This window comes from Mycteria americana, chromosome 4 (genome assembly GCF_035582795.1).
Source record: "Mycteria americana isolate JAX WOST 10 ecotype Jacksonville Zoo and Gardens chromosome 4, USCA_MyAme_1.0, whole genome shotgun sequence".
NCBI classification, from domain to species: domain Eukaryota; kingdom Metazoa; phylum Chordata; class Aves; order Ciconiiformes; family Ciconiidae; genus Mycteria; species Mycteria americana.
Window position 1 is genome coordinate 1,251,827 of NC_134368.1, and position 19,802 is coordinate 1,271,628.

The window sequence follows — 19,802 nt, forward strand, 5'->3', positions numbered from 1 at the left end:
CTCGACGCTGCGAATCCTCTCCCCTGGCTTTCCCTTTTATTTTTTTTTTTAATTTTATTTTTTTGGTGCCAAGTTCCCGACCAGGCATAAACCGGAGCTGTTTCCTCCTCCGGCCATTTCAGGCTCTGCCCAGCCGCCCCGCGGGAGCCCCGGCCTCTGGCCGAGGACGCTGGAAGCCAGCGCTCCCACGGCCCCGCAGCGGAGGTGAAGGAGGAAAATCCTCCAGGAGCTTCTCGCCGGGCCCGAGACATCGGAGGAGCTGGTGTTGAACGGAGACCTTACCCCTTCTTCTCCAGGCAAGACTTCCGCACCGCTCGGTTCCAAAAAAAAAGTTTATTTTTGATAACGCATCGTCTGAAATTTACAGCACGTCAGAGGGTGAGGGTGGGTTTTTTTTTTTTTTGGTAAGAAATCAAATAGAAACCAGAGAAAGAGTGTGTGTGTGGGAAAAAAAACCTGCGCTACCGCTACAGAAGAAGTTTGCCCAGCGTACAGCTGCCCTTCCCCGCGCCCCGGCTCACGTCCTGCAAAGCCCTGGGCACAGCCCGAGCTCCGGCCCCGCAGCGCAGGGGGCAGCCGGAGGCGACGGCGCAGGCGCTGAAGGCACCGGGAAATGGGAGAACTCAACCCAAAGCAACCACTACCTCTGGGCAGCAATATTTAAGACGGGCACCTATTTAGACGGGCACCTTCAACGAGGCTGCCGGCTCCGGCTGCGGTAGTGTCGGGGTTTAGTGCTGGTTTTAAGACCGGCAGCCAGAAACGGGAGAGCTGTTGAGTTACGGAGGGGACTGTGCAGAGAGCAGCTGAGGGAAATCGGCTCAAACCTCCGCTCGCCATTAGCGTTTGCGGCCCAATAACCCCGCGCCCTCCCGCCGAGCTCGCCCCTGGGCACCGGCGGCAGGAGCTGCGGCCGCCGGCTTTGCTGCGCCGAGCTAATGGAGACGGAGCGAGGCCTCGGCCATCGAGTGGCCATTAGCTTCCATCTCGCGAACCCCGCGGGGATCTGTGATCCCCCGCCATTAACTACTCCGTTTAAGTAAAGGGAACACTGGAAGTAACCGCAGCCGGGAGGTGAGATTTACACGGATGAGCAAGAACTCGCCCCCAACATTACTGGAGGCAGTAACTATCTTAATCGTTAGGCTATGCCCCTCACCGAGAAGCTCCTGCTTCCTCTGGGTGCAGATTTCTGTCCCTGGCTCTCCAAAGGAGCCCACTAAGTGCACGATTTAAAGTACCAGAAGCGCCCAGGGCCGTGGTTCGGGGAGCTGAAGCCCGGCCAGCTCTGCCGATGGGGGACGGAGATCCCCAAGAGCAAGTTCACCCGACAGACACGGACGCTGCTCAGCCAACAGCCGCTGCGGTGGCTTTGCCTTGAATGCCACCCGAGCCTCAGCAAAGGGCACCGCAGGGACCGGCGTGAAGACGCTGCCCATCACCTTCTCCGCCTAATTTGTGGGTGCTCCTCGGGGCTCAGACTCGTCTCGACAGAGGATCCTTCTCCCAGGGAAGCTGCTCGCCACCAACTCCCCGCCGCTCCGCTGAGAACGGGCTCTAATCAGTTTTTCTTGGATTTATTTCAATGAGAAGTGAAGGTACAGATGCTTCAGAGCCACAGCCCATAGAGCTGGATAAGCTCAAGAGCCGGGGGGGGAAAATTCTTTAAGGAGATGTGTTTTGCAGGAGCAGCCCTTCCCTTGGGAAGGACAGCTGGGGTGATGCCTGAGGGGTCTGGTCTCCCCTAAGAGCTCCCGCAAGCGATTAAGCAGGCAGGACTCTTCCCTACCCGCAGAGAAGCGTACGAGTTAGTGTTCAGCACTTGTCGGAGAGCTGGGGCCGGCTGCTGCTTGGAGGAGTTCAGGGTTTACAGTCTTGTTACACTTCACTTTTCCTTTAGCGAAAGAAATCCTGTTTAACGGAAACAGGGAAAGCCAGTGCGGCTCCTGGGTCTCTGGGGAGGGAGCAGGCGGGCAGGGGGATCCCTACAAATTCTACTTAAACAAGAAAACATGACTTTTCCACTAGCAGGTTTGAAGCACGCATCGAAATGGGCCTCTGAAGCAGGGGGAGGGCTGGACTCCAGGGCAGACCTAAGGGCTGCATGTCCTAGAAAGCAAAAACTGCCAAAAAAAGGTGATAGACGATACAAAGGAAGAGTTTTTAAAAAGAAAAAAAGAAAGGGGAAAAGAAAAAAAAAAAAACAACCAGAAGAAAAAAAGGTACTTGAAGCGTAGAGCAAGATTTCGCCACGTTGCAGCAACTCCGCTACGGCGCAGAGTCCAGCCGGGGGCCGATCCCCTCCCTCCTTCCCCCCCGCCACCTTCCCCCGGAGCAGGGACACAGTCTTTCCAAAGCCTGCCTTGACGGTCAGTACTTCACGCCGGGCACAAACTCCTTGGCATCTGGATTCAAGTTGCTTTTGCTCTGGAAGAGAAGAGAGAGGGAGGGGGGCTCATCAGCGATCCAAATACCGGCGTGCGTGTCGTCCCCCCACCAAGCATCGCTCCACGGACCCGCAACCCCGAAGGTGCCCCCGTGCCGGCGGCCGCTTGCCGAGGATGCCGTCACGGATGCTCACGCGTGCGCGGCGGCTTGCCCCGGCCCTCGTGTCCCTGCGGGCACCCGCAGCGCTCGAGGTGCTGCTGAACGAGCGCCAGCTCAAAAGCAGCTACTCCCAGGCTGGGTTTTTTTTTTGGGGGGGGGGGGGGGGCGGGGGCGGACCAGGGGAGAATCCGCTCCGTCTCTGTCTCTCCCTCTTCTTGCTTCGGCACAGGGCTGCTGGTGGATGCGCTGGGAGGCGCAAGCGGCTGTTTTATCCCCAGCCACGGTGAAGCGGGGAGGTAAAGCAGCTCAGCCTGCGCACAGTCAGCAGGGCTGGTCCCCATATTCCCGCTTTCAGGGATGAAAACAGGCGTTGCCTTAACACTGCTGCTCTTCCAGCCACCACTCTAAATAGATCTTGAGGGGCTTGGGGTGCTCAGGACCCCGGAGCAGACCTGGCTGGTCCTCCGGTACCTCTCCAGCCTGCCAGGACACCCCAGCTCTGCCCAAAAGGCAAAAAAGGTCCCAGCTTGCTCCGGAACCAGAGCCCAGCTCACGTGGAAGCGGCAGCCCCATCCCACGACTTCTGGAGAGCGAGTTCTGCAAAGCTGGGTGCTTTTGTCTTTAGGATACACGGCTAAAATGAACAGCCTTGCAGAAAACTCCAAAATGCATCGTCACCGGTGCGTTATCACCAGCTCTTGCACCGACACCCCACTGCCAGTAAGGAAACCCCCCATGGAAATGCCCCCTGCTTCCCAGGACAAGTCCTCTGCTCTTCGCCAGACCTCGCAGCGCGTTCTCCGAGCTCCTTACCAGAATGTCCTCCGAACTGTGGCCATCGCCAACGGAGAGCCCGTTCAGCTGCTGCTGCAGCTGCCCCATGCCCTGGGGCAGGTCGCGCGACGGAATGAACCAGTCCTGGTCTTCTTCCTCCAGCATCTCCTGGAAGCAGCGGTCGAGAAACTCCTGCTCCTGCAGCTCCTCCTCCACCTGCCCAAACACACCCGTTAGTCGCAGGAACACCACCGTGCGTCGCGGTGTTTTCCATTACGTTGTCCCCACCTGGTAAAAGCAGAGTCTGCAACGTGCCTACCTCACCTCGGTATTTTCCGTGCCTCCGGAACGCTACGGTCGAGGCAGAGCTATATTTTAAACCTAGATGAACACAGCTTTGTCGACTTGCCCGTAGCCAACCCCAGGAAGCGCAAGAGCACAAAACCCCGCACCTTTTGAGCGGAGCGAAGCCGTGCTCAGGCATCGCTTCCCGGTCGCTGCAGGCTGCCGGGGCGGGGAGATGTAGCCTGCAAGCTCACGGCATCAGGGGAATCCAGAAGGGAACGGGATAGGATTTACGGGACATCCAGATGCATCAGCGCACACGCAGGATTTCAGGCTGCCGGGCTCCAGCAGAGCTTGCTTACAAAACGACCGGGATGGCTACGAAAATCACAACCGGGAAGCAGTGCTAGAGGTGCACGTTGCTGTGCGGATCCTCTGCTACGGAGCGACGCTGTAGCTCTGCCAGCCTGTATTTTGCTTTCTTGCTTCCCGTGCTTCTCCGGTTCGCTAAACCGGCTCTGCTCAGCCCCCTCGGCAGACCGGTGCTCTGCAAGCACCGACGCAGGGTGGCAGTCGGCTCCCGTCGAGTGAACCGTGGATGACGCCATCTCCGATGCCGGAAAACTCCTCCTGAGGCCGAGGAAAGCCACGGGACCTGGCTGGGGCTGCCGGTGCAGGGGAGCGCAGGCAAAGCGAGGCAGGAGAGGCGGGCAGGGGGTTCCGTCCTTACCCTCGAGCAGGCACGTACCATCGGTGGGTCGCGTTAACCAGCTGCTCCCATCTTTCGGGCTCGTTTTCTCTGGATGCTGACTCGAGCAAAGCAAGCGAGGCAGGGAGCTGGGCAGCCTGCGCCGACGCCGGCCTCCTGCTAAACAGGCACGTGGTCGCCAGAAAACGAGCAGACGGGGCGACAGCCAGAAAACAGCACGATTTTGAGCAGCCGTTAACGAGTCCAAGAGGGCTGAGTGAATCCATGAACCACAAAATACTTTGAAAAGCTTAAACCTTTCCATTTCATCAGAAAGCAGAAGTTACAACCAAAACCGGCTTCCTGGGGGGAAAAGGGGAGCTCTGCAACCCACCGCGCCCCAAACCGCAGCCCCTGAGCTGGGGACGGGCCGACAGCCCCTGCCACCGGCCGGCTCCCGGGGTCCCACTGCCCCACCACGGCGTTTACAGAGACCTGACCGTCACAAACGGCTTGGGAAGGTAACCCCCCGTAAACCTACAGTGCTATCGACTTTCAGGTTATTCACAGCCAGTCCCTGCCACATTTTAAATCACATCTAGGAAAACTCTTTGCGAGGGTTGTGAAAAGCTCTCTCACAGCAACCAAGCCTTGGACGCCGTCTCCAGCCTCAGCTACTGGAGAGCTGCTCTCCACCAGCCTTAGAAACCGGTTCGGGGCAGGGGAAAATCCCCTTTACCGCTAGCAAACCATACCATTGCTATCCTCAATTGGGTTTCCAGAGGCTGTCCGTGAAACTACGTGCTGGCACTAGCATGTGAAAACAGGATATTTAAAAAAAAAAAAAAAACACCCCAAGACCGCTGGCTCGCCCCGGCAGGTGACGATGACGACGACTGCCCCGCGATCCTGCACTTCTACAGGGCACTGGGTGGAGCGAGCCCGGGGCTTTGTGCATCTCACAACACTTCAAACCCAGGTGAATATTCCCTCTCCTCCGAGCCTCGGCGCTGCCGGTCGTACTCTGACCGCAGCCCAGCAGCACCCCGTTTCCCTTCCCACGCCGGAGCCTTTTCGGTGCACGCAACCGGCCATCCGGGTCAATGCCAGCGCTGGCTGCGCGCCGGGGATGCGGCAACGTCGGTCCTGGACCAGGGGACAGGGAGGGAGAGATCCTGGACACGCTGGCACCTGTACCTACCTGCTACCCCTCTAGCCAGAAACCATCAACTCCTTTGCACTGCATCGTGACGACCTGAACCAGGAGAGAAAGGGTTTGCTATTTGCTCAGGGCTGCTCTTTGGCTTCCTGCGGTATTTAATGCAGCTCTGTCACCTCCCGCCCCAGGCCCTTCTGCACCAACCTCACCTGCTGTCAGCACGGTTTCTTCTCAGCACAAGAGCCCACCACTCCCTTTTTGCCCTCCGGGATGTGCTGGCTCCATGGGAAAAGGAACGTCGCTAGCATAAATAAGGGAGGACTGTGCCAAGAAGCTCGTGGGTTTCTGAAAACACCTGCCTGCTCCCCTTGCTCAGTGCCTGGATGGCACAAACCTTTGCGGGGGCGGCGAGGAAGCAGCGTGGCTTCAGAAAGCTGAGGAAGATGGAAAAGGAAGCAGGTCTGGGGGAAGCTTCAGCCCCAGATCTTACAGCAGCCCCAAGCCACTGCGGCTTGCACGCGAAGGCGGCGGAAGCCACCGTCGCCGCTGAAAGGGACGTGCCTGCTGTCCCCCACCCCGTGTCCCCATCACCGCCGTCGGTCTCATCCTCTCCCGGGGGCATTCAGGAGCGGCTCCGGCCAGGGAGCAGAACAGAGCCAGACGAGAGGCACAAGGCACCGCGTCCCAAGCCAAGCTCCACGAGCACCCACGCCAGCCTGAGGACGGCTTCTTCCAGGAGCGCTGCCTTCCGACGGCCGGAGATCCTGGCGCAGGACAGCTCCCCTACCCCGGCTGGTGCCCCACCAGCAGACACGTGGACTTCAAAGCCCTTAGAGAGCGACTCCAGCTTCTGTACGAACCATTTTCCCCTCGAGCAGCGTTTCACCAGGAGCTGGACGAAGGGCTGAGCTCCCAGAGCATCGCTAAGGACTTGAAGTGCAGAAGCGAGGGCTGGCAGACCCGGAAAGCAGGGGTGAGTGTCTCGGTGACACAGTGCCCAACACAGGGAAGCCCTGAGGTCTTGGCTCCGTTTTCCTCCCTCCTCCATCTCCCTCCGCCTGCACATGCTCCCCTCCGCTGCCGCTCCTCCGCCCCGGGACGCTCCCTCCGGCAGGGAGCTGCAGTATGGTTTGCTTTGCACTTTGCCTTCATCAGGTTTTTAATCAAGACAGCGCTTTACAAACATTATCTAATTAATCTAGCACATTTCCATCAGCACAGCTGCTTGTGGGGGCTGGCTGCTGCCTAATCACGTCATTAAATAAAACAAAAGCTTTGAGTCACAGCCTGCTAACAATTGCTAACGTGGTTGGTGCGGGGCGGCACAAGGCTGCTGCTGCGCACTCACCAGGACTCACTGTCAGCGAGCGGCTGCAGTTTCCTCCTGTGGGAACAAGACTTAAGCATTACCATATGGAGATTTTCTGCTGAGAACACCAGTAAAGCTGATGAAATCCTCCTTTGGTGACCAGGGGTGCGGTGGGGACATGAAATCCCTCTGCCCAGCCCGCCTGCAGCTCCGGAGGTCCCTCCCTGCCAGTCTCGCGACACCCCGGCGATGGGAGCCTGGTGCTTGGCCACGCTCGTGGGGATGTTTCAGGGAGGGGACAAGTGTCCAGGAGACTTCAGGTATCCTGCCAGTAGCACAGCTCAGCCAGCTCCTTCCTTGCCCAGTTCAAGCTGGCTGACGTCTCTCCAGCTACTGGGATGACGGCAGGAGGGACCAGTGAGCCTCCGGCAAGCTCGTCCCTGCTGCCTCGCGCTGCCCTGGCATTTGGATGAAGACCCAAAGCAGAGGCACGAGGAGGACGCTACGCGGCTGCTCCCTCTGCTCCAGCTTGCGGGATCGCATCGTTATTCCACAAGCAAGAGCTGTTCAAATCCCGCCGCGGTCTACCAGAAGCTCTCGAGAGCTTCGCTGGCCGTTACGGACACAGCATCTAGTGGCCAAGGCTCCTACCAAGTGGTCTGGCTGCTCCAAGCTTATTTGGGATCGTTTCACTGAAATTGAGTCTTCTACGCAAAACGAGAGGTACTAACTACGGGAACTCATTGCTGACATAGGCAGGCTACAAACGCTCTCAAATTTTGAGCATCGATTTTTATGCTGGTCCTCTCCTTCCAGCTGAGCACGCGGAAAGCGAAGGTCTCTGTTATCACAGCAAAGCACAGGAGGAGTTGACGGTGCCATCACCGTTCCTCTAAGAAAGATCCGAGAGGGTCAAAGGCAGCGTGAGGGTTTTTTTTCTGACTTTATCCATCCCGCGTCCTTACAGGCAGATCCAATATAAACAGGGTGACTCTTCCCTTGAGCCACCATCTCCGTGCAGGGCCCACGTCGGCTGTGACTCACACGCACTTCATGGTGCCCATCAAAGGAAACCTTTCCCTCGCCTCTATCCTTGCCTCAATTTTAGCTGCAGAAACGCGGAGCTGGCAACCGCCCTCCCGGTCTTACCTGTCTGTTGAAGTCTTCTTCGTTCTCCATCCACATGTACTCTGCGAAGGGGTTGTTTTCCTTTTCATCGTGGCCATTCACTACTTGGTCCTCTTTGGATTTGGGACTGGATGCCGTTGTACTGGCGAGGTCGGAGCCATTCATCATTACTGACTCTGGGAAGAGAAACAAGAGGGTGAGGGAGCTGCTGGGGACCCCCGTGCCCCCCAGCCCATGCTGGCCACCCAGCCCCCCGATGGACGCTCGCCACTGGCCACGCTGATGGGCGACAGCTCAGGCTTCCAGCGCAAGAACCTGCTGCTTCCAGGCTGCTTTTTTCAAGGCACGGCACTATTCCCGACTCCTCTTCTCTCCTCGAAAGCGCTGGAAGCAGCACCACGCCTCCCTGGCAGAGGCAGCATTTATTTTTCATGGTTTTGACCCATCAGGGATAGTCTGAATGTACTTGGTCTGGACCTAGAGCAAAGGGGTGACCTGACCAGCAGCTCCTGGAGAAGTTGTGAACAGGGCTTGGACAGGCACCGACACCCCAAATCCCGTCCATCCACCTGATTTATTTTAAATCTGCCACAAAATACACCAAAAGACCACAACTGGGTTATCACTGCAGTCAACATACCAACACCCCAGAAGCAGATTGCCCCCTACCCCAAAATACTGAATTTTTTGGCAGAACATACGCACGCCAGTGCGTGTCCCTTTATCTCTGCCGTAATGTCTTTATTTTTAGAGGGCATTTCGCAAAAGCCCGTTGGTTTGCGACACAAAGGCTGCCTTTTTCTACAGCAGGCATTCCAAGTCCCAGGAGCACGGCTTGAAGCAAGACAAACCTTAGAGAGTCCCAAACCTCGCCTTCCGAAAGGCTCCCGGGAGCAGACGGAGAGAAGGACACACAGACAAATAAATGAGACAATAATTCAATAGCAAAATCCTACGGAATAGCGAAACGCAGACTAACGCCAGCATAACCCTGCTGAAAAACGTCCAACCATCACACAACGACATCCTGGCTCTGTTTTGCTCTCCCCTGGTAAAAGCTTTGTCTGGAGCTGAGCTGCATCCAGCTCCAGCACAGCACTGGGAGGAACTGGAGAGCATCCGCACGGGCAGGGGCTGGAAAACACGATGACTTGGGGCAACTGGCAGGAGCGGGTTGGTTTGGTCTCGAGGAGGGGGAGAGCCAGGGAACCCCGCACAACAGCCCGTTAGGTACAGAGGGAGGTTGGAGGAAAATCAGCCTTTTGTCCTCGTGGATACAGAGGGGTTTTTGCAGCAGTAGAAATTGGATTTGGAGGGGGGGGGAAAGAGGTCGGGGAGACCCCTAGTGATGATGGGAACCGATACCCTCTGCAGGGGGACAAGCCTCTCCCCAAAAGTTTCAGGGAACAGTTAGCGATGGGCACCAGGGTGGTCCAGGTACGCCTAATCCTGCTTCAGGAATACAAAGACAAATTAGACGGCCTCTCCGAGTCTCCGCGAGCCCCTGCAAGCTGAGAGAGCAAGCAACATCCCTGCCGGAGCCCGGTCTTTTCTGCCCCCACGCAGGTCACAGCTGCTGTCAGATCTGCATCCCAGCAGCCGCTCCTATCACCCGGAGCGGGGATCCCACGGTACTCGTTAAATGCAGCCTGCTCGTAGGGGCCAAGCAGATTATTCTTATTTTTGGGAGGAATCCGAAGCACAGGCAAGGACACGACAGCTGTCGCACGCTACTCTCTGAAAAGCATCCCCGCAAGAACAAAGGTGCGCAGCCCTTGCCTACCGACGCTCTCGCGTCCCCAAGAGCGGCACAGCTTTAGCACGGCTGCTCCTAGGCAAAGAAAAAAGGGGAAAAAAAAAAAAGAGAAAAGGAAGAAAAAAGGGGAAAAAAAGGGAAAAGGAAGAGCAGCAAGGTCCTCAGGCTGCTGGCAGCCTCGGGACGCGGCGCTAGGCCACACTGAAGCAGCCTTTGTTATCTGCAGAGAAGCAAGAAAGGCTCCGAACCAAGCACGGAAACATAAACCGTGCCAAAGCCAACGCGGCGGCTCTCCCGTGATCAACGAGACTTACTGACGACAGACAGCTCAAGTCTGGCAGGAGAGAGTCGCAGGGCAGGCGGGAAGGGGAACAGAGCTGCAAAGCCAGCGAAAAGGCACGAAAGGTTTGGACGGGGGAGCTCTCCCTCCTTCCCTGCCTGCTTCTCTCGCCGCCAGCACAGATGTTTGCAGAGGCAGAGCCCGGAGCTCAAGGACACACCAGTTTTGAGGAGCTGGCGGGGTTCACTGCTTACGTACAGCGTCCAGAGCCGGGTCCTCTGCGCAGGCAGGATGGGTGCTGGGTCGAACCGAAAGCCCTCCCGCTGCCCTGCTGTCGATCGGGCAGCTGCGGTCAAGAGACAAAGCGAGGCGCCTGTGCTGGTCCAGCGGCTCCGTATCAGCCACTGCAGAGAAGAGTTTAGCTGGAGAAGCAGCATAAGAGAGGAGGAAAGGTTTTTGCAGTGTTTAACTTTATGTTTTTTACGTTTTTTTTTTTTTTTTTAAAGAAATAAAAAGCTTCCTCTCCCTCCCCAAGACTCCACACTCCTTACTAATCCGGCTGCAAAGAGACCTTGCTCCCATGCTGCCAGCTCTCGGCAGAGCTTTGCAGCTCTTTCTGAAGAGCAAAGGGGGTTTTCCCCGAGCGTTTGGCGTGGGTGACCCACGGCACGGCCGTGGGGAGCTGCGGGAGGAGGAGAGGCAGAGGAGGGCGGCCGCCCCGGCACGGAGAGGAGGGCGGCGTGCTGTGGTTTGGGAGCAGAGACATGAAAGGATGGCTTGTGTCTAGTTTCCCTCCCGGGTTTATAACGCAGCAGCAGGACTTTCATCACGGTTCCCCTCGGCAGGACAGGTTTTTCAGGCGGACGGGGAGCAGCACAGGCAGCAGCTCTCGGCACAAACAGATCGTAACAGCAGGGCAGCCCCGGGCGCTGCCAGCATCCCACCGTCCGTGCCGAGCCTGCAGCCCCTCGGCCACCCGCACGTCCCACTGCAGGGCCTGGGGAGAACCAAAGGGCTCCCGTGGGGCAGGCAGGGTCTGGGGATGCCGGCCAAGCTCGGCTTCCCCATTTCGGCTTCCACCACCGCCTAAGGGGCAGACGGAGAGCCGGGACCCCGGGAAGGGCAGCCGGGCACACCGGGCCAGCTGCTGCGGTCCCCGGGCTGTGTAAACAGACCCGCCGCTTGCCAAAATTAGAGCACAAGAAGCGTTTGTACCTCCACGTCACGGTCAATGCCACTTGTTTACCCTGTCACCAACAGGTCCATTTTTCTTGTTATCTTTTTCTTTTTTTTTTTCCCCCTTTGTTTTTTGAAACACGCAGGTGTCCAAAGCCTCGTTCCCAGCCCCATCCAGCCCTCCCCGCGTTCGCTATGCAAGTTGTTTCTCTGCGGCTATCGCACACGTTTCCCTACCACGCTATTCCCACCTCTTTTGTTAGATTTAAGCCATCCCAAAGCTTCCTGAGCCGTCCCGCAGCCCTCACCCACAGCCATCCCCTGCCTGCTGGGGCCAGAGAGGTTTGCAAACAGCCCCGAGCAAAAAGGGAGCTGGGAGAGGCCAGCGCGGACAATTTAAGCATCGCGGAGCGAGACAGGAGCCCTTCTGCAGAGCGATGCTCCCGCGCTTTGCTGGGAGAAACAGCAGGCAGGACAGGCAGCTCATCCCTGCTGGGGGGTGGCTCCTGCCTGCACATCCCCTGGGAATATCCCGGGTGAAAAAAAAAAACAACTCACTGAAGAGGAAGACAAGCACCCAAATCTCCCGTGGGTGCTGGCCGGTACGGCATGAAGGGCAGCGGGTGCCCAGGGTATACGTGCACAGACGGCGACAGAGCAGGAGCCACCTATGTGATGGACCGCTTCGGTAGCCCAAACATGAAAGGAGAAAAACAAAACCAACCACAGTGGGGTTTTTTTTATCTCCCATTTTTCACAGCTGGGTCTGAAGGACCCAAGGTCATGGTTTTCCCTTGTCAGGCGGTGCTCGGAGCATGCCAGCAGTCCCTCGCAGCAGCCCCGGCCGTGCAGAGCCATCCCCGCCTGGAAAAGCACCTTCCAAGGCTGTATTTTCCAGTCTGGCTGAGCCAGGCTCAATGTATGTTTTGGTCTGCGTGTTATTTATCTGAGTCACCGGAGCAGCACTGTAACTGTCAGCCTGTTGACGCTCTACCAAGTACGCACAGAGCCAGGGTAATTTTGATATATTGCTGAGACGCTGCAGCAAGCTCACGGCTCTGAGCCGTGGCTCTCCATTAAAACTGAGATAAATAAAAAAAATCTGCTTTCTTGTAATGAAGGCTTCTTGGATTTGGTTCTCCTTTCCCCTGGAAAATTAAGTAGATTTAAAAAAAAAAAAAAAAAAAACAAACCAAAACCCAAAGTAAACTTCAACCTGGGGACTGAGAGCTCGGAAAACACATCCAGAGCACGCAAACCACCTCCCGAGAGCTGCACGTCCCGAGCCGGAGCACGGCAAACCCCGAGGAGCTGCGCCGTGCGGCTGCCTGCAAGGCAGGGAGGCAGCCGGGGAGGGCCCTGTTAGTCTCTACAAACATCGTCATCATTCTTCATGCTCCCAAACTCGCCCGGGGCTGGAACAGCAGCCTGGCAAGGTAGGTTTCCTTTGGAAAAAGTATTGGACGTGAGGTGGGAAACAGAAATTTGGCCCCCCCATTTGGTATTTGGGCAATGCTTCAAAGCATGATGCTTCAAGGCTACAGATTTCAAGGGACCTGACCCCAGCTGGGGCTACCAGGCCGTCCTGGCTCCAGTGGCCTGGAAAATGTCACCGAGGCAAATTAGCACAAGTGACCGAGACATCCGAGGGCAAACTAATCAGCACGGCTCGCACAGGAAGATGCCAACACAATACCACCATCCCAACGCCGACGGCATCTAAAGAGGAAAGACATTTTGGAGGAAACATCCACATTTCTGCGTGGACGCGTCTCTTGGGCCCCGTGCCGCCGCGCAGAGACGGCACCGTGGTCCAGGCACAAGGCCGGGCATCGTCCAACCCTGCCGCAGAGCTCGCTGCAGGGCCGTCAGCGTTACCTGCCCTTCAAAGCCAAGGCGGGGAGCAGGAGGCACGACACGGGAGTCAGCGACTGCTCCCTCTGCCCCCAGCCCCTCGCCCGGTCCCTTTGGCAGCAGCGGACAGGTACTGCAGGTACTCGCCCTCTGCCCACCTCCCCGCCTGCGCTTCTGCAGCTGCGGAGCGATCCCGCGTGCGTCGCGTCGGTGCAAACCCCGCCGAGGCGGCCGGGTTGTGCTGCGAGACACGCTGCCCTTGCTTCGGGGCAGACGCTGCGAGGCCAGGTGGGCTGCCTCGTCCCACCGCTGCCTCGTCCCACCCGGCTCCCGCTCCTTGGAATTACAAAGCGGAGCAATGTCCCCTTGTCACCGTGTTGAGACACGTGATACAAGAAGGGCAGAAACTTTGTGGACCGACTCTGCAGGAGGTGGGGAAGGAATCCTTAGAGCAGGCAGCACCCAAGTGTGGTATTAAAAGGGGTGGCTGACCCCGAGGGAGACATGGCTGAGACAGAGGAGTGAGAGGAGAGCAAGCACAAAGGCGTAGGTACCCGCCGTGCTGCAAGAGGAGCGCAGGAGGCGAGGGCCTGATGCAGAGAAGGAGATAACGCAGGGCGATGCGGTCGGAGCGGCAGGGAAGCAAGGTGATCTCACAGGCAAGCATTTTTTCCCCCGTGGCGAGCCACGTGCGGAGGGAACGGCAGGCAGGCAGTGCCGCACGTCTGCCTCGAGCGGGTCGGCGGGCTGCGGCACCGTCCGTCGGGTGGAGAGGGGTAAGGACGAGAGGCAGCAGACGGCGAGATCGCACCGTGGGTGGAAGGAGCCGTCCTGGGAGGAGAGCGTACAGGCAGGAATGCTTCAGGCGCCTGCGACGGAGCAGTATAAGGCATGGCGAGTTATTAATAACCTGGCTAACGCACTTCGATACCCCCAGAATTACACATATGGTTATCCGCTCTTTCCAGGCAGACCATTAGACCGTTTCCTTACCTAATTCAGGAGGATAACACACGGCAGAACAAACCAGGGTTCGTCACAGCAGGACTGAGGAACTCCTGGGAGGCAAGACCCTTCACGAGTCCCACTTCTGGCCGGTTTCTGCCCCTGCGAGAGCGCGTCCCTTTCTTACGCCAAGCACGGCACGAGCCGCATTCCTCTCCTTCGCCCCCAAAGAGTTAACGAGTCGGCACCAGACGGGAGAATCGAGCGCAGCTGCGCGCTTGGCTCAAGGCGAGGGACATATGGTCCTCCTTACCCTCCCAGGCTGGCGCGGCCAGAGCCAAAACCTCGGCGGAGGCTGCTTCGGCAGGGAGCGCCGGGTTACGTGATGGAGAAGGCTGGCCGGCCAGGGCTCCCAGCTCTATAAATAGCTTTGGGAATCATTGTGTTTGCAGACGGGCTGGTCGTTCAGCAGGAAAACCCACCCAGCGCAACCCAGACTTCAGAACCACCCCCCCCTCCCCGAGCCCTTCTTTCTCTGGGCACTTTCACGGCTCCTCTCCTTCCCGACTGCCCTGCAAGCGCTTCGGAGCACGGCTAGGTTCGCAAGGGCTGGCACCACGAGGGAAGCCGAGAGGTTAGTGCTGCTGCACCCTCATCCCAGCTGCACTTTGGGTTTAACAACACTCAAATTTCAACTCGTAGAACATTCATAACAAGAAACCCACTATTTTTCCCCCCCTCAACCAGTGCAGAAACGCTTCCCACGGAAGAGCAAATTAGTTTGAAGCCCTCGACCGGAGGCCCAGGACTGATCCCTGCCCAGGCAGCGCTGGGGCAAGGAGGGGAGGAGAGGGCTGGACGTTTTTGCAGGCCACCTCTCAACTCCTCCGAAGCAGCAATTAGAGAAGGGCAACTCGTTAGTCTCATTTCCCCGGAGTCCGGATTCTCCCATTTCAGCTCGCACGCGTACTTCTCGCACTCCCCAGGTCGATCTGGTTCCAGCACCCTCTCTCCTGCCGCTAGCTTCTCCTCCTGGCCACCTCCACCTCGCACAGTAAACGTAGAGATTACCTCGCTCTAATCTCCGTTTGCAGATAAAGTCTCCGCACCTCAGAGTCCCAAGCTGCACTTTTTCTCTCCCAGCCGCGTAGATTTTTCCAGTAGCCGTGAGCGTTGCCAGCTGCCCCGCATGGCACTTGCGATGTTCCCCCCCTCTCTGCTTCCAGCTGGGTCTCACCGGGGAACTCGGCGTGACTGGGTCTGGCTTTTTCTGCTGGGCTGCAATCCGGCTCAGGCCCAGCCCACGCTCTATCACCACCCTGACGTCTTTCAAATATTTTTTTTTTTTTTCCCCAGGCTTCTCCTTCCTATTATACTGGCGCTTCAGGTTTTATTCCCTACCACCGACGCTGAAGCGCTGAGCTGGCGAGCTGCTGCAGACCTTGGGGAGTCACCCAGCGCTCCCCACTGTCTTCAGCCCTCTTTAATTAGAGGGCGTTAAGTTTTCCAGGTTAGTCTGGACTTCTAATGTTAGGTTGGACTCCTGGTACTCTCTTCCTGTGCTTGCTGGGCTACTGGGGGGGGGGGGGTGTGGGGTGTGCCAGTCCCTGCTCGCAGCAGATGTGGAGCTTTCCATTTTCAGATCTCTCAGTTGCTGAGGAACCGCATCCTATTTCCATCTCTGATCTGGGGGATAATCTCATCCTGCACTATTTTAATCTGCATCCACAAGAACAATCCCCACTTTGCTCAGGCACAAAACGGAGGGCCGCCAGATCCCCCCGTCATTTTGAAAATCGTCAGAAAACATCGACCGCGCTCTTGAGCCGTGTCCAAGAAACGCTTAGAAACCTAATTTCAAATTCATCCTAAACACCGCTCTTCATTGAGCTACTTTTAATCTCAGGCAAAGACGACACGTTCCGCACTTGACAGCTCACAAACGGGTCCCGCTGCTCAGCAGGATTAACGCTGCGATACACTGCAGCAGCCAGACGGCCAGCCAGCACCGGGCACGAGCCCGCGAGCACCAATATTCTGTAATTTCTTTAAGGGAACCGATAACAGAAATTTTAGACTTCAAAACAGAACATCCATCACGCAGCTCCTTCCAGCTCCCGGGGCAGTCGCGGCCGCTTCTGCTCTGGGAGAGGAAAACTCCCGATGGGAGCCGGGAGACGCTCTTCCCACGGACGCGCTGCGAGCTTCCCGCACAGGGACATCCACGGGGCGAGGCAGGGACAGCGTTCCCGGCCTGCTCGGGTGCGGGCAGAGAGAACCGCGAGCAGAAAAAGCCAGCTGTGCAATTTTTGCAGCAGCGGCTGGAAACGGAGATCAGGGCAGCAAACCGAACGCTTTGCCAGGGCTCTCCGGATTTGCAGGAGCAGCTTTATCTCTGTTTGCGCCGGAGGCCCGACACGCAGGCGCCTTTCCAGGCACCTCGCGGCGTGCGCCCCGTACTCGCTTCTCGGGCTTCGCCCGTCCCGGCGCTGGACGCGTGCCCTCCACGCCATCGCTTTCACTCTGAGCAGGGACGGGGAAGCGAAGCGCGGCGAGGCCGAGAGGGCTACGGCAGACGCGGCGATTCGACCTGCGTTTCGGGAGTTCGGGTCTGCACCTCTGCAGCTGGACCGCGCTGGCTTTTGTCGCTCCCTCCCTCGGACAGTGGCATGGTCACAGCTGCCGGGGCCTCGGCACCGTTCTCCAGGCCACCAAAACCTGACGAAACGTGCCCTGTCAACACCAAACAAGAGCGGGCGCTGGGCAGGCTGGCTGGCGGCTGCCGTCTTTCAGCAGCCTGGATTTTGGCTGCTGACAGCACCGGTGTGTATCAAATTAACACCGGGGTAAGGGCCGGCACGATGACAGCTCCGGGGACGGACGCCGTCCTCGCACAGTTGCGGTCCCCGGGGTGCTGGGGACCGGCCAGCCCCGTCGGGTGGGTGATGGGTGACCCAGAGCTGAACGGCCGAGGGTCTCGCTTCACCGTCCCGTGGCCGGCCTCAAACTGCAGCTCGCAGCGGCCGGCTGTGAGGGGAAAACAAACTGCTGCTTCAAGGGAGGGGAACAAGCCCGCTTCCCTCCTCGGCCGTTCACTTCCAGAACAAAAGCCTGAAAGTTTGTGTGCGAGTCCAGCTCCCTCGAACAGAGCGCTCCGATACGCCGTCCACCTGCACACGGCTGGTGTTTTCTGCCCGTCTCAAGTAAGTACATAGGGAATCCTGCAAGGACACGCGTGCATCCTAGACACAGCACGCACGCGTGCCTGGCTCTTCCTTAGTCAGCCCGGAAAATGGCTGTCCCCTCAGTTTGTCACCCAGGAGCTCTTCAGAGGGCAAAACTGCAGACTTCTTTGCACAGAAAGGAAACGTGGACATTTGCAACACAACATTATAATACGCAATTTTGTCTCGAGCTATTCGGAACCAAACAAACACAACCGAGGGCTTCACGCAGCCTTTTCTGCGGCCTCTATGGCCAAGGCCAACAGAGGAAGAAGGATCCGGATCAGCCGTACTCCAAAGCGACGCAGAGCCCCGCGTGCATCCCGTCAAGCAGTCACCGCATCAGATGTGGAAAGAAGTTTTCCTACCTGGCCACGATGCTCCTGGAGCAATATCTGACTTGTCGCTGCATGCCAGGCTGAAACCTGAAGAGCCAGCACGTAACAAAATACCTGAAGGGCACAAGCCAGGAGCTGGCTACGCCACGTCGAGCCTGCCGGTGCTGCATCCCGTCCCCCATAAACACGGCAGGCGGGGGCAGGCCGGCCCGGGCCGGGGAGGGCAATCTCCTCCCGGCCCAAACCCACCCGCGTGCCGCATCCCGAGCCTCCGCAGCGCAGGCTGGGCTAGTTTTTTTTAGGTACGTTTGAGAAACCAGCTTCCAGTCACTGCAATCTGCAAAGATCGCAGGTTGTGCCACCCGCCTCTGGCTTGGGGGTCCCTCCGGAGCGACGGCAACGTACCTGTCCCCCCGTGTGCTCCGCTGGAGCGGAGGTCGTGCCGTGGGAGCGGGTCAGAGCGGGCTTAGGGGGGAGAAGCCAATCTCCCCCCGCTCCACGGCTTTGCTGAAGGCATCCCCTCCCTGCCCGGTGGGTCAGCAGGGCCGGTGGCACGCTCCCCTCGCCTCGCCCCACGGGTGGGGGGCCTGGCCCACGCAGAGAGGAGCCCGGGGACTGTTTCGGGAGCCTGCTCCCGAGGGGCGCGGGGATCAGGAGAGGACGAGGGGCAGGGGGAGAGGGCTGGCAGGGCCCCAGCCGCCAGCGCTGGTTTCTTTGCCGAAACCAGCCGGGAGGGACTGCTGCCGGTCTCTCCGGCCCGGGTGCGTGGTGCGATACCTGCTCCCGGGCCTCCTCCGCACCGCTTCACCCCCCGGGGAAGGAGCCCCCTCCGCAGCCCGAGCCCCGGCGCTGCCCCGTCTCCGGCCTCACCTGGCCTGCGTGTCCCGGGGAAGGAAGCTCCCCCGGCAAACCGCGAGCCGGTAAAGAAACCCGGACCCCAGCTGCGCTCCTCGACTCCCGTCCCTGTGCCCCCGGCCCGTCCACCGCCGCGGCAGCCCTCCCCGCCGGGCGCAGGCCGGAGCGCGGCCGCACCCCCGGCCGAGGGCTGCCGGAGCCGCGTGGCTGCGCTGGCAGAGGTGCGAGGCGCGGCCGGGGCCGGGCCGGGGCCTGCGAGCGTCGCCCGGCGGGGCTTCAATTCAAGGCGGGCCGGGCTGGGGCCTACCCGGCCTGCGCCCGCCGGAGACCCGCCAGCCCCAGGCCCCCCCGGTGCTCGCTCCCAGAGGCCCGCAGGCCGCGGAGGGACCGGCCGGGCCTGCGCCCCGGCCTCGGCCCGGAGCCCCCTCCCCGCCCCCGTACCTGCCGGCCGGGCCGGGCCCGTGTCGCTCCGCGGGCGCCCGCCCTCGCTGCCGCCGCCGCCGCCAGACCCCGCCGCCGCCGCCGCCCTCCCGCGCCGCGCGGCGGGGACACGCCCACCCGCCCCGCCCTAACAAAACCTAGCAACTCCATTGGCCAAACCCGCCCCGCGTCCCCGCCCCCCCCGCCCTCAGCGCTAAGTCTGGTTGGGCGGAGGGGGGGGCGCGAGCGTGTCGCTATTCCACCAGTCCGCTGTCACTTCAGCTTCTTGTCCCACCCGCTCTGCCGCCCTCTGATTGGAGACCCGGACCCGCCTCTTAGCCTCCGGATTGGTTAACCTCGAAGGGTCGGATTGGTTGGGCGCACGCGTCCCCCACGTGGGGTCAGGCAGGCCGACCTGGAGGGGCGGGACCGTGGCGGGGTGGGCGTGGCCTGCCACAATGTAAATAACCACATCACCCCGCCCCTTCGCCCACAGCCTGATTGGCGGGCGCAAAGCCCAATCGGGAGAGGCGTCACAAACCGCCCGCCTCACCGCGCGGGAGTGCTGCTAGAGAGCCGCTGATTGGCGGGTTGATGTAAACACACCGAGGGGGCGGGGGATTCCCCGGACACCCGCGCTCGGGGGGGGGGGGGGGCTGTCACGTGGCGGGCGCGTGGCTCGGGCTGGGGGGGGGACTCTGGGGGAGGGGGGGGGGCGCATTTTGGGGAGCAACCGGGTGGGACCCCGGGGTCAGGGGAGCCCCGGGGGGGACCCAGCGCCGTACCCCCGGGGTGGGAACCCCAGCTTGCACCCACAGTTTTGGGGGGCACCTCGGTGGGGGGGTGCACCCAGCCCTGCACCCCCAGAGTGGGGGGGGGAGCGCCGGGGGGTGCCCCCAGCCCTCCACCCCCAATGTTGGGGGACCCCAGCCCCGCACCCCGGGGTGGGGGGAGCTGGGGGGGGGGGGGTCCCAGCCCCGCACCCCAGTGTTGGGGGGCACCTGGGGGGGACCCACCCCTGCACCCCCCGGCTCCCCCAGCGCCGCCCCCGAGGCCCCCCCCCC

The 19,802-nt window shown here is 59.7% G+C and overlaps 1 protein-coding gene across 2 annotated transcripts; it reads right to left on the bottom strand.

Moving 5' to 3' along the window:
• Positions 1-1,556: 1,556 nt before the first annotated feature.
• Positions 1,557-18,860, bottom strand: PAIP2B (poly(A) binding protein interacting protein 2B). 2 transcript variants are annotated; one of them, XM_075499419.1, is made up of 5 exons: positions 18,760-18,858; positions 10,185-10,348; positions 7,912-8,066; positions 3,361-3,537; positions 1,557-2,427 (listed from the first exon to the last, which is right to left on the bottom strand). In XM_075499419.1, exons 3-5 carry the CDS (start codon positions 8,056-8,058, stop codon positions 2,371-2,373), a joined length of 381 nt encoding a protein of 126 aa, XP_075355534.1. In that variant the 5' UTR covers positions 8,059-8,066; positions 10,185-10,348; positions 18,760-18,858; the 3' UTR covers positions 1,557-2,370. The 2 variants fall into 2 exon arrangements, with proteins under 2 accessions (XP_075355534.1, XP_075355533.1); XM_075499418.1 differs by lacking the exon at positions 10,185-10,348 and having other exon boundaries at positions 18,760-18,860.
• Between the last annotated feature and the right edge of the window lie 942 nt (positions 18,861-19,802).

Coding starts and splice junctions, on each gene's coding strand:
- PAIP2B (XM_075499418.1), bottom strand. CDS start 8,058: ATGATGAATGGCTCCGACCTCGCCAGTACAACGGCATCCAGTCCCAAA. Junction 3,538..7,911: donor AAGAAGACTTCAACAGACAG/GTAAGACCGGGA, acceptor GTGTTTGGGCAG/GTGGAGGAGGAGCTGCAGGA. Junction 2,428..3,360: donor ACAGTTCGGAGGACATTCTG/GTAAGGAGCTCG, acceptor CTTCTCTTCCAG/AGCAAAAGCAACTTGAATCC.